At 41.9% G+C, this 14,179-nt stretch overlaps 1 protein-coding gene across 4 annotated transcripts in view; it reads right to left on the bottom strand.

The window, feature by feature from the left end:
* Nucleotides 1–14,179, bottom strand: part of myo16 (myosin XVI) — a 119,123-nt gene that overhangs the window by 13,588 nt on the left and 91,356 nt on the right. For all 4 annotated transcript variants that reach the window (XR_010667608.1, XM_065961995.1, XM_065961994.1 and 1 more), the window contains exons 28-32: nucleotides 8,615–8,717; nucleotides 7,820–7,916; nucleotides 7,442–7,718; nucleotides 3,511–3,893; nucleotides 1,690–2,946 (exon numbers count right to left, since the gene is read on the bottom strand). Coding sequence is in view for 3 of the 4 variants with exons in the window: in XM_065961995.1 (XP_065818067.1) it covers nucleotides 1,690–2,946; nucleotides 3,511–3,893; nucleotides 7,442–7,718; nucleotides 7,820–7,916; nucleotides 8,615–8,717 (2,117 nt within the window). In the remaining variant the exon portion in view is untranslated. The remainder of the gene's footprint in view (nucleotides 1–1,689; nucleotides 2,947–3,510; nucleotides 3,894–7,441; nucleotides 7,719–7,819; nucleotides 7,917–8,614; nucleotides 8,718–14,179) is intronic.

Below are 14,179 nucleotides of genomic sequence, written 5' to 3'. Positions count from 1 at the left end.
TTTTCATAAATGCACCATCAAGTTATGTTTTATAAAAAAACAAAGGTAAGGACAAACATAAAGAACAGGTGTATTTCGGTAAAAGAGGTTAACTTGTAGAATTAAGAATGTGTAGTTCACTTTCCAGATTAAAATTTTTGTTTAAAAAAATGGTGTTTAACAAATCTAAAAGGTTGGTTTGATTCTTTTTTGTTAGTGTGACTTCTGTTTTGTTTTTTTGTTTGTTTCATTTGTTTTGTTTTGAAAGAAATTCTTGGAACAAATTTTGTTCTGATATGTTTTGTATTTTTTGTAACCTAACTAGTCGTGTCTTAAATAATAAGGTAGGTGTAATAAGATGAAGCGTCAGCCTACACCTTTTCAGTCAAAACGTTTTTGTTTTTTCTTGTGACCGAAATAAATGATTATTACTACGACCAGTACCACTAAGTTATCCCTTTGTGAGTTTGAAACCTCTGACCCTAGGACCTTCACTTTTCATTGACTATTTGTGACAAATATGTTTGGCCTCTTTTCGCAAAGGTCAACCTTTGCATCAGCATCAGAGTGTGTGTATATGCTCTGCATGTAGCACAACAAATAAAAATACACTCCATCGTGTGTGATGCTAAGTGGGCTGCACTAGTTTGCTCATTAGGTAACGTGTTAGAAGGCAGCTGCAGCAGCCAAAGGGCAACTCATCGGCGACTTTAACATATGGGCTGCCTCTAGTGGGCCAGAGAAGGTGTCTGCAACTGAATCAATTTAAAGAGCTTCTAAATGTAGAGAGGGGGGGGTTCATGAGAAAGAATGTTGAGTGCTTCTCACCTACCTACCACTCAAACACAGAGCATGTGTTTGAGTGGTTGTAAGCTCTCTTAGGCTCCTCAAGTTGGTTGACGGCCTGCCAGAACAACCCCCCCCCCCCCCCCCCCCCCGCTCCCTATCCCTCTTCCTGCATTTTATCCCATCTCTCCCCCTATCCCTTTCCAAGCCCGGAGCAGTCTAGGCCTGTGAAGGCTGTTTCATCATGAGCCGGGGATCCAGCTGAAGATTTCTGCCTTTTAATAAGAAAGTTTTTTCTTATCACTGTAACTTTTGCTGCTTTGCTAAAGTGCTCATGATGGATAGACCGGGTCTTTGTAACATAACAATAAGTAAGGTCTTTTACCTGCTTTTTGTAACATAACAATGAGCATGGAATTTTTACCTGCTTTATGTAAAGTGTCTCCAGATAACACTTACACTACATTGATTGATTGAACCCTAAAACTACTACTCCCGTTGTACAGAAGGTAATCACAGAGTATCCTATAACTCACGTGGAACAGAAAGACTGAGACTCTGAACATGAACTCTTCACAGTAGATAGAACACATAATGCACACATGCTCTGTCCTGCACGTATGGGTCCACTTACATACACACACATAAATACAAACTCGTGCTTGAAAAGTGTGAAAAATGACAACTCTTAAATCCCTATCCATTACACATATGCCCACCAACAGGTCACATAGTTAAGGTTCAGCTAATTCAGAAACGACCCAAACTGCAAATGAACCATTAACCCATCAATGAAGATGCATTTAAGAACATTTATTTTAGAAAGGAAGATAAAAAGGAATCATTGATGTTAGATCTTCTCTCTGCTAATGATGTGTGTACCCATGTGTTGTTTTGTGTGTAGTATGAGTAATACTGACAGACCTCCATCCCTCATCTTGCGTCCAGATGTGGACTTCCTCAGTAGGCTCCGTCCAGAGCTGAAGAGGGTGTTGAGCTCATCCAGGGGGCTGGTCAGGGGTCTGCCGTTAGCCGGGTTGAACAGCAGGGGAGAGGAGGAGCACGAGTGGGCTCTCCGAGGCTCAGGGCGAGACACCTTCACTGGGGAGTAGGGAGGGGGCTTCCCCAGCGGCTCCCCACCTGCCCTTTGCAAGGAGGAGGTTTTGGGGGCGTCCGAGCTTCCTGTGACAGACGCTGCTCGAGTAAGAGCCAGGAAGTTGGCCTCAGGTGGGAAGGGGAAGTGCGATGGGGGTCTGTAAGGGGGAGGTGGATTGTTTTGGGGAGGAGGTGGAGGTGGAGGTGTGAGGGGAGGTGTGGACTTCTTCTCTGGCATGAGGACGGTGAGGCTAGGGGAGGAGTCAGCCCTCTGGCGAGAGTACTGCGGGGACAGGGGGCTGTCGGGGCCGGTGGCGTAATTCAAGTTTGTTTCAAACACGGGCAGCTTCTTCACCTCCAAGGGGGTGAGGGGGGATTCATCCGAAGCAGGGGAGCAGGTGACGGGGGAGGGGGGGAACACCAGGAGAGGGGGGCGATGTGGAAGCAGGTTGGGGAAGGGAGCTGGGATGTCACAGCCGCCGTCTTTGCCGTGTGGGGTTTTGGGAGCCGCACTGTTGAACATGCCCTGTGAGTGAGTGGTGTCCATGGCGGCGGTGACCCCTGCTGCCGCCCGTTTGGTGTCCCCCTTCTGAGGAGGAGAGGTCCCCAAACCCATCAGGCTCAGACCTAGAGCTTCCAGTTTGGCTGCTTTTGTAATGACAGTGGCAGGAGCTCCGCCCTCTTCATGAGAGAAGTATTTCATCTCCTCGTAGACGGCCTCTGAGTCGGTGAGCTCGGGGCTATCGGGGGGCTCCTGGAGGCTCCGAGCCCGCTGCTGAGAGCCCAACATCTCTATGTACACATCCTCATCATCGTGTCCCTGGAACAGACTCAGGCCTGCTCCTAGTGGGGCATCTATGGAGGCTGCTCTCTGCATCAAACCACCAAAACCGCTCATTCCCCCAGCACGGGACAACAAGGCCAGCTTCACATCTGCAGGGCGCAGCTGATGGAGTTGAGGTGCTACAGCGTTGATATCCTCATACGAGCCCGTCAGTTTAGTGTTTGGACTGCGCTTAGGTTTAGGGGGCGGCACCTTCCTCATAGTTGTGTAGTCATCACTGTGGGGTCGAGGCTTAGACAAGGCTGAAGATGGAATTAGAGATAAAGATAAAGATAAACTTTATTGAAGGTCAGACAATTTTTTTGTCACAACAGCTCACGAAACAGGAATACAATTATCAAAAATAATAATAATAATAATAATTAATCCTTTATTAATCCCGCGAGGGGAAATCCAACTTCACACTCTGTCTAATGAACATGAACACACACATACACCGAAATACACACACATGCACAAACAGGATCCTATGGACATGTACTCATGGAGAGGTCTCAGAGTGAGGGGGCTGCCCACAGTGGGCGCTTCAGAGCAGTTTTTGGGGTTCGGTGCCTTGCTCAAGGGCATCTCGGCAGTGCTCAGGAAGTGGACTAGCACCTCTCCAGCTACCAGACCAATTTCTGGACTTGGTCCACACTGGGACTTGAACTGGTGACCCTCCGATTCTCAACCCAAGTCCCTACAGACTGAGCTACTGCCGCCCCAAAAATAACAAGAAGTTAAAAATCAAACATATGTACATCAGTTAAAAAAAGAGAAAAAACACCATCTGTTGTATTTTCCAAAGAGCAGTAGAGGTGATTTACCTGCTGGGTCTGTGGGGGACAGCTGGGACTTAGGAGGGCTTCCAGCTGGTGACCCGTACCCCTCTGGAGTGGGGCACTCTTTAGCTGCCATCACTAACCCGGCACTGACTGCTTCATAGGACGCGCTCAGACGAGTGTTGGGATCCCTCTTTGGTTTGGGAGGAGGCTGCTTCCGAGGGGAGGAAAGACTTCCCCCTACTGTACCGTCTTCGTTGGTGTGAGCTAACTGCTGCAGGGCTGGTTTGACAGACGGACCGGCAGAAGACAGGACCATGTTCTCCATGGCGAGCGGTGTGGGTACTGAGCTAGAGCGAAAGTGCCGAATAACCCGACTGCCCCCGTTGACAGGACTCTCGTAGGCTTTCCAACTTTTCTCCAGAACTCTGCGGATTAGAACAAAAATAGAACTTATTTTAAATTCTTATTGATATCAAATTATAATTTTTTTTATTAATTTTTTGGCACAGTACAGAAGAAAGAAATAGCAAAAAACAAATAAATAAAATAAAATAAAATAAATAAAATAAAAAAAATAAAACAAAATAAAATAAAATAAAATATATATGTAAAAAATTCTGTGTGTTTTGACTGCTTTTTTTTCTTTTCTTTGAAGTTGTCGTTTGTTTTTAAATTTATCACATCAAATTATTGATATCTTACTTACATTCCTATTCTATTTGATTCATATTTTTATTACTATATTTCTACTGCTATATTGTTTATTTTGGAGCAACTGTAACGATCGAATTTCCCTCTGGGATTAATAAAGTATTTCTGATTCTGATTCTGAAAAAAGCAAGAAAGAAAAAGAATGGAGCATTTTTGAACCTTTGTATTACTTGATTCACATATTTTATAAAAAAAAAAAAAAAAAAAGGAAAAAAAGAAGAAGTCTAAAAGCTTACAAGCCCAACTGTTCCCCATCCAATAGTTCTCTGATCCAGATTGACTTAATTGGATCATTTATATCATCAGCATACTCAGATTCAATGTATGCCTGCTTCAGCTGTCATGCCACAAATGTGAGCTAAGGAGGCCAATTGAAGGATAAAGACCAAAGAGATTATGCTTTAAATCTAATCTCCTTGCAGTAATTTGATAACATCCAGTTTGATATTTCCTTCACTAATCTGCCTGAGCCATCTGCTCCCCCCCCCCCCCCATGGCTGAGTGTGTGTGCTGGTGAGGGGGGACAAAAAAAAAACAAATCTGCATGGAAATTAGGATGATGGTTTGCACGTTAGTGTGATTTTGTTAAGGATGCAGAGGTGTGTATTTGCCTTTTAATCCCCTCTACAACACGGTGACCACGGCTCTTCTCCCACTGCGTCTACTGACATCCCTACTCCTGTGGTTTAAAGCCCCCCCTGTGCTTGTGTCCCAGTAGCAGATGTTACATGCAGAAGGACACATAGAGGATACAGAAACCATGTATGATTCATATTTCAGAATGTATGCCTTGATACTAATGTTAACATCCCATTTTATAAATGAAATTTATTGAAAGGGGCGCTAGGCTAGTGGTTAGAGCGTGCACCCCATGTACGGAGGCTGTGATCCTCCAAGCAGGCGGCCTGTGGCTCGAATACGACCTGTGGCTCCTTTCCCACTGACACAAAGAAACCTTACATTTTTTTAATTGAAAAATGTTAAAAATGTTGGTTGCTATCAATGCAGTGTGGTGGTCATTGCTTATCAAAGAATTCCAACTACATTTAATTAAACTTTCATTCTCTTTAATGGTTAACATTTTTGAATAGTGAAAACTGGTTCATTTTTGAGTAAGAGTTTGAAAGTTTAATTTGTATTTTGTCACAATACAAATTGAACACAGGAAAATGCTTCCAAAAAGTATGCTTTTGAATTGATTCATGCATTTATGACACATGGCATCATAGGAAGCAGAAAATACATCATATGTTTACATTTTAAGGTTTATTTGTGCTAAATGTATGGATCATTTTCAAGATTCAAGATTCAGGAATCTATAAGATTCATATTCTTTTTTTTTTTTTTGATTATGAAAGTGACATTTCAAAATGAGGGATGTTAATTTTGCATCTCCTCTAATGAGCTTCTTATTACTCTTTTTAACCGTTTCTAACTCAGCCCTCGGGGGAAATTAAACATTCTCCAGGTGTCACATGTTACATTAGAACGAGGGGATGTGGAGATAAGGATAGCGTTCCATAGGAGCAAACACAATACTAATACAATCTGATAACATCGCTCATTATCTGACGATCCATCATGAAAAGTAACAATTAAAAGCCTGCAGCGTTAAGGGATACAATAACATCATTAATCAAAAGAACAACAACAAAGACACACAAAACACACACACACACACACACACACACACAAACACACATTCATCAAGGCAAAGGATTCCTCCTTTTAGTCCTGTGAATGACAGCAACTGCAGATTGTTTATGTTCCAAGCTTAACAATCCTGCAGTCACTATGAAGCATTCACCTTTTTTAAAAGTACAACACAAATATGTGCACAATACACACAAGCGCTTAAAAGCAATAAATAGTCAGATCTGGTTACAATGGTGTGAAGTCATCAGTAGCATTGTGGAGGCAAATCATGGAAACAAAAGTTAAACTTCTGATCAGTACATCAGATGACATCACGCGCTTATGGTACCGCCCACCCAGCGGGTAAGAAAGGGTCTCTACAGAGACGGAGAACTTATCTGTCTCAGTTGACAACTACGTGTTTTTATTAGTTTTAGTTTTCTATTTTTCATATGAAAGACTGTTGTTATTGAATGTGATAGACTTTTTTGTTTTTTGGTACATTATTATGTCTGCTGCTCCACGTCTGTCCTGCATGAGATACATTTTTTATATTAACCAAATTCTGCTTTATGTGTATCCTGCATGGTTTATGTATTTTCTCCTGTGGCTGATCACCTGTCTGCTTAATAACTGTCATGTTATTTCTATTTTTGTAGCTTTTAGTGATGTTTGAATTTGTTTTTTTTAGTGAGCCTTTTATAAAATCTGGCCAAGGACGACATAGGAAAATCAGCCTTTTGGCTAACTCTTGCATATTTACCGAAATGTTCATTAATATGCAATGTCCCTGTAAAATAAAAATAATAAAAATAAATAAATAAAAATAAAACAGACATTTGTGGTTTAATGCTGACATCAAATATTGTGTTAACTTGATCATCATATTACTACCTAACTAACAATACTTCCCCAGAACACTGAAATTGGCAGCTGACAGTGATCCTGATACTATCATTAGCTCATGTTAACTAGCCACTATGAGCTAATTAGCACTCATGGACACTTGGATGACAGCAGCATTATCGACCCAGAGTCCCAGACACATCAAAAGTACATAAAACTGTCCGTACTTTTGTAGACTTTCACCCTACAGTGGTGTTAGGAGAGGGATTCTCCTCTAACTATAAGCAAACATCACTGAAGTGACGTTCTGGTGTTAGAGTTAAAAGAGTGACCATGTTAAATGATGACTTTCAGACAGAAGTGACTGAAAGTGTCCTAACCTCTTTGTTCACTTTGTATTATTATTATTTGTAAATATTCTTATTAGATATGTTTTAATGAAAGCTAGACAAAGAGGCATTCGTTCGGACACATAACATCTGACAACCACAGGGCGCATTAGGCTAAAATTCACCAGTTGTCAGGTGATGTAAACGTGTCATTAATGGAACATGGTAAATTAAAAAGCCTGTGCTGCAGTGTTTCAATGTTCAGTGGTAGCCAATGGTCACGAGACTGAAAGCTATGAATTGCATTGATAAAGGCAGGAACAAAACAACATGAGGACACAATGGAGAAATGAAAAAAAAAAAGAATACCTGCACATCCACAGTGCTAATATTTAGCTTTGATTCAGATTTGAATGAAGCTGTGAGAGTTGTGAAGGTGTTTGCTGATTTACCTCCTGACAGGTTGATCCTCTTCCTTGCCCACCGGCTCGGGCCTCTCACCAAGCGGCGGGCTGGTACAAATGGTGTTGAGGAGGCCGTTGCCATGGCAGCGCAGGCGATCGCTCTCCCGCGCGATGTCAGAAGCGTTTTGGATGACCAGCTGGTCATAGGTCCGCAGCCCCATGTCCTCTGCCCCCTGCAGGAAACGCTGCACACTGCACTCCTCCTCCTTCTGCCGCTGCAACAACCTGCGTTGTACGCGCCGTCTGGCCAACCAGCCACGCACCACTGAGATGAAAAAGAAAGGGATATGAGAAATAGGAGGAGAGGGAGATAGCAACATTTCTGCAACATAAAAAACATGATTTATTGTGTTGTTTCGACGTTACCTTTCTGACAGGTGATGATCTTTTTATGGAGCTGGTAGCAGCGGTCGTTAAGCTGGTCGGCCTGCCAGTACCTCAGAAACACTTTACTGCTGCCCATCTACAAACACAGCCACATCATTGGATTGGATTACACTGAAGTGGTGCTATCATTTTCTCCTAGGAGCGAACCAGCAGACCCGGTGATGCTGTCTTTGCTTGGAAGTCTCAGAGGAGTGTGACTTGCTGGTTTAGGGATGGGAGATATATGATAGATGTGGGTGTAGAGTGTGGGCAGGGTATGGGGTTTGCATGTAGACAATGCATTCATTTCCTGGGCTTAAAGGTATTAGGGAGGGGTCCACAGAGGTCACTTTATACCAGGTGCAAAGAACAGTGGGGGTGACATACTTCCACAGGCACTATTCATTCCAACACATGCTACTTGTAGGACTTGTGTGTGTGCGTGAAAAAGGTGTCTGTTGGGCATTGTGGAGGAGTGTGTGTGCGTGTGCAAGGCGCCAGCTGATGTGACCTGTAGGGTCACACTCTCAGACACAACAGCAGTCTGGCAGACAGATCATAGAGGGGGGGGGGGGGCGGGGGGCAGAGGGGTCCATGCTGCTGCTGTTTGTGTGTGTCTGTGTGTGAGATGAATGATGATGAGGTGAGACAGCTGGAACTAGTTGTCAAGATTCCATGGGATCTTTAAAATCGAGGGTCAGGGATTAAGTCATTTGGAAAATCTTTTGTTATTGATGAAGACAGAAAAAGAGGCAAGACATAGTAATACACACACACAAACGCACACACACACACCTGCCATCCCTGGAGTTTGGACTGCTGCAGAACTGAGCGACATCTCTCCTCGGCCGACAGTTTCTTCTTATCTCCCAAAGTTGGGATCACAAGATCTTTATACCTGAGACACACAAATGAAAAAAAAAAAAACTATCAGACCTGCAGGGACAAAAGATCTTTTTAACTGCTGAGCTTCAAAATTTGAACGAGTCTGAGTGAAACCCTCTCGTTTCATAAACAATGGGTGCAAAGGTCAGTGGGGGTCATATGGCAGCCGAGCCAAACAGCATCTGTTCCTATTGGTGTTGCCCTGGGCAACCGTTTCTATGAATGGTCAGCTGGATGAAGACAGTGGTTTGTTTGTGCCTGAGAGAACGGGGGATGGGGGGGGGGGGCTGAAAGGGAAAGTGAGCAAGAAAATGTTGACACAGAATTCAATGATAGAAAAAACACATAAACCCAACATAAATACACAAGTGCAGATTGTGTTCTAGAGATGTAGATATGATTAAAGGAGGACTTCATAGATATTTTCATACATGCATGCCTACAAATTTCAAAATATTTCAGGACAGCCTGCCCCTGAAATCTTCCTGAGTTGTTAATTTGCACGTTCCTCACAGAGTAAATATTTCCTGTTAGAGAGGAGGAGAGAGCTCAGCAGTCAAGACATCACATAAAAAAGACCCTGCAGAAACTAGAATGAGTCTGATACTATAATAGTAAAATGGACTTAAAAGGTACTAGGTAAATACATTAGGCATCTTTCAAAAAGCATGTGTGCTTTTCCTACTGTTGCATATTACATTATATATATATATATATATATTTTTTTTTTTTTAATGGTGAATTGCTCAGATATATAAAATGTAAATGTAGAAATATCTGACTCATAAATCATAAAGCTGGTGAACAAGGGTGGCAGAAGCTCAGTCTGGAGGGACTTGGATTGGGAACTGGAGGGTCGCTGGTTCAAGTCCTGGAAATTGGTCTGGTTGCTGGAGAGGTGCCATGTCACTTCCTGAGTGATGCAGAGGTACCCTGGAGCAAGGCAGGGAACCTCCAAAAGCTCAGCAGCGCTCCTTGTGAGCAGCCCAGCTCTTACATCTCTCCATTAATGCATGTCCAAAAGTCCTTTTTCTTCATGTGTGTATTTTAGAATGTCCCTGAAGTGTAAATTTAAATTATTTATCCCTCTATCATACTGAAATTTCAAGAGTAGATAAAAACATTAAACAATAAACTGAATCCTCTCTTGCTATAAGAACACAAAAATATAAAAAATTCATTTGGAGATAAGATATTCAAGAGTTCACAGGATGAAATAAGTCAGCAATGACATAATTTTGATTTTGTGAAATGAGAATATCAGCCAAACCAATAAAACACTCAAAATGAATCTGTTGGTCAGTACATTTTTTTTCAGACGCTGTTGTGTCATCTTATCAATCATGGGCCAGCTGATGATGTCACATCTAATGAAGAAGATATAACAAGCAGATGGCCCGAGGCATAAACCACTTGTGTTGTCAATGGTAAGTAAGTGAGGGCATGTGAACATAGGATATGTTTGATTTGCAGTAGAGGGGTCCGTCTGAACTCTCCCTAACCCTCCCTGTGTATGGAAACACCAGTCCTGCAGACACCACACGCTCTCCCACTGGGCCCATAAAACACAAAGGAACTCTGTAAACCCATGACCTCTCCTATGAGGATATGAAAACCATCGATGGCCCTGGTCTTTAACAAGACCCAAGGGGGCTTCATGTGGACTTAAAGAAGTGAAATAAGGCTTTTGATAAGAGTGTAAATGGAAGGCTGCAGGACGCTTATGTGGCTCCCTGTGATCAAAGGGACATCAGTTACTACCGTTATTGAGCATCACAGAGGCGGTTAACAGCTGTTATTTAAACAACACACTTCCTGATCCAAGCTGCTCAAATCCATCAACTTTTAACTTCTATTTGCCACATCCTCCAAGCACATTATTAGCTTCTATTAAAGGCTTTATAAGCGTTTTTTTGATCCAGCAGATGTCGCCCTTGAGCACCAGCATGAAACCAAAACAACTGGCGCTGCATTGTTGTGTTAGCATGCTAATGCTAGCGATCTTTATTCTGCTGGTATCTTCACACTGCATGTAAATTGACCTGAAATGAGCGTGATCTAGAAACACAGTTAAGCAGTGAGTACAGTATGTTATTCTTCTTTTCTCTAGTCCCTCAATTAAACAACTTTTATACACGAGGGGAGGAGTCAACCGGCCGGGCGATGTAAACAAAGTGAAGATAGGACTCTGAAAACTCTGAAAACATCACAGACAGTGGGACTCGGGTGTTACACCCATTGTAGACAGTCATGACTCACAGAGTTATTTTCAGAGGATATACTTGATTTCTACATTTAAGTGTGAAAAATCACATAGAAAGACTTTAAGTCATGGGTTTTTCATTCTAGTGGTCAGCCAAGATGATGTATATTTTCCTGTAGGTGAGTCAGTATCCGACAAATGTGTGTGTGAATACATCAGTGAGAGATCCCCAAGTGGAACTGGCCAAATTGAAGAAATTACCCATATGCTTTTGAGCTGCATTTGTGACATTCTCCATGAATACTGATATCTCTTTCTCATCCCATTTGTTACATTGAAGAACTGAGAAACAACAACACACATGGACGGCAGAGATTTACACAATCAAGGATCAAATGGTAACATTTGACCTTACTCTTTGGCAGAAAAATAAACCTCCCCACAAAACACAAAGGGTATCATAAAAGACAAATAAAAGCAACAGTAAAATAGATTTCCTCATAAATCACTCGGGTTACCAGGACACTCATGTAATTTGCTTCAGGCGACCACTATGACTTAACCTGCATGTGTGTTTGCGTTCAAGAGAATATAGGAACCTCAAGATTAATGGGCTGATTTATAGGCCTGTCAATTTGATTAGCCAGGGACCAGGGTTTGTTTTGAAAACATAACAAAAGGAAAGAGCAAAAGGAATACAAAACAGGACGGGATTGAGATATTCTGTGTGCACATCAGAGAAACAGACAGAACAAGTGGAAAGATAACATTGCAATGAATTGGCTGAAAGAAGATATAAATTGAGAAAAAAATGTTTGGAGTGGGAAGAAGAAAAGAAGCCTTGAGACGAAGGAAAACAGAAAACCATTTTTCAGAACAGAGAACATGCAGGGGGAAGAATGAGAAATCGTTTGAAAAGAGCTCTGTGATGCAGCAGTGTAAACCAACCCAGACCCTGCAGCAGCTCCCGTCTTAGCCAAGGCTGTGTTCATTCATTGGCTGTGTCTGTGTTGAACCCGATGGCGGAGAGAGAGGGAGAGATGTATGAATGGCACTCGTGCTGAGCTGACTGGTGTCTTTGTGAGCAACAGCCACTTTAACGAACCATAGCCTTAATGTATAACCAACAGACCAGAGACACATGTCACACAAATGCACACTCAAAATGTCCATTTGTAGGAACAGAAGATAACAAGAACACACACAATGTACACAGTCAGCTGTGGAGCGTAACACATACTGAGTACAATATAACTTCATTCTTATTTAGTCATTATTTTAAAATTATGTAATTATATTTCAGTTTCTAAGCAGTTACAAGGATTAAGTTGGAATAAGGACTAGGCCGTGTTTGCTTGATGAAGGGACTGGAAATCAGCCCTCCGCAAAGTTTAAAATTGACAAGATGAAAATCTATTGATGGTCTGTATTTACCTCAAAACTGTTGTCTGCTTTTCAATGCAATTAGTCTAACTTTCTTTTTAAAGTTCAGGACACAACATAGATAGCTAGATAGGCACTCTATAATAAATCAGAGTCCCTTTGCACCTTTAAGAAAAACCTAAAGACCCAGCTCTTTCAAACAAACAAAAGCAAAAAAACAAGACTTTGTGGAGTTAAGAGCTTTTTGATAACTCCAAATTAAAGCCCACTACGCTGCAGTATCAAGTATTCAATTGACAACTACTGCATGTATATCTCTGGAAACTCTGTCATCCAAATGTAACAACGAGAGGATGAAAGTGAGGCCAGCCCCAGTCTGGGTCTTTGCAGCAGATCTGTGGTGAACTTACCAGCTAGTTGACTCTTTACAACTGTACAGGTGCTTAGAAAACACCCAGATATCATATGAATGCAATTGAGTAGCTGGAGCGCTGCCTTTCCTTCTATGTAATGTAACCATGAATTACAGGCAAGATAAATGAGCTGGCTTCTATTGAACATCTGGAGAATCTGAAGCTTGAACATTTCTCCTCTGAATGTAGAGGCAGATTAAACTCCCTGACAGACAAGATGGGAGTTGAATTCACAACTCTACCTTCAGAAACTGGGCTAGTGTCGTTCCCCAGTAATCCCCTTAGATGTGGGAGATCCCCATGCAGATTGGACTAAAGTCTTAGTCACATACAATGTTAGAAGCAGGAAACAGGAAGCTAACAGTGCAAAGGATTTAGCAAGCTATCAGACTCAACTGTGGGGGCAGGCTTTCATCCAAAGACCTATCCAATTTTATTCTGACCAATAAGAGCTCCAAAGGAAATCGTATGCACCACTAATCTGATTGTATGGATTCACAGAAGAAGGTTACCAGGTTAAAAATTTGCATGACAGTCGACTTAAGACATTAGGTCATTTTCTAAGCTCTTGTTGGATTTCTGCTGATTTAGATTTTTCTTTCGTCTTGACATAAATTGTGTCTCAGTTTGAACAGTCTTTACATTCAACAGCTGTTATTTAAGTAGAACAAGAAGCTTAAGGCTCACCTTACCTGCCCTGGTAACCTGTCTCAACGCTATAGTTTACAGAGACTGGGGAAGAAGTAGGAAGTAGTCAGCAGAAAGCTTGCAACCACTTTACTGTCAAACATCCAGTTTTATAATAGATGTCCTCCAGTTTTACTCCATAGACTTCCATCTATGCTGGAGGAATAATTCAAAGAAGCTCTAATCAGAAGCTCTTGAACAAAGTGAGCATCAGCTTTCCAAGGTTTATCCATCAAAAACACAAAAGGAGCCATGGCAGCTTATGGTACGACAATACTCTGATCTATATTGGATTTCACCATGACACGGGCCTGGTGCTCCTGATTCAATTTCATGTTCAGGGTTTTCTCCTCGTGAAAACGCATTATCTCAGTTTCACTTATCTTTTTTCATTGGGGGTTTATTGGAACCAGAAAATATGGCGTGTCAGAGTGCGGTGCCTTCAATAAATGTAGCATACCTTAAAACATGTGCAGAATAACCTACAGCCTGGGTAGCTTCTGTTTTATGTTGCCCTTTTCTGGTTCAGTGTTGGTTGACAGTTCCATAGAATTTTTCAAAATAAGAGTGTTAGCCAGAGATTTATGAGAGCTTCATTGAGACAGTGATAGAAGGTAACAATTAAAACAAATTTTGATTCTCTGTATTTTCTCCTGATTAAAAGTTGGGGGGGAGAACACCTTCAGAGTGTGCGAGTCAGTGTGTGTGTGTGTGTGTGTGTGTTGTGATGTGATGATGTTTACAGCGGGGTAGTGGAAACTTTTGGGGAGGTCATGTGACCAGCTTTGT

This window comes from Labrus bergylta, chromosome 13 (genome assembly GCF_963930695.1).
Source record: "Labrus bergylta chromosome 13, fLabBer1.1, whole genome shotgun sequence".
NCBI classification, from domain to species: domain Eukaryota; kingdom Metazoa; phylum Chordata; class Actinopteri; order Labriformes; family Labridae; genus Labrus; species Labrus bergylta.
Note: the sequence above shows the minus strand (reverse complement) of the source record. Positions and strands in the feature narration are given on the sequence as shown.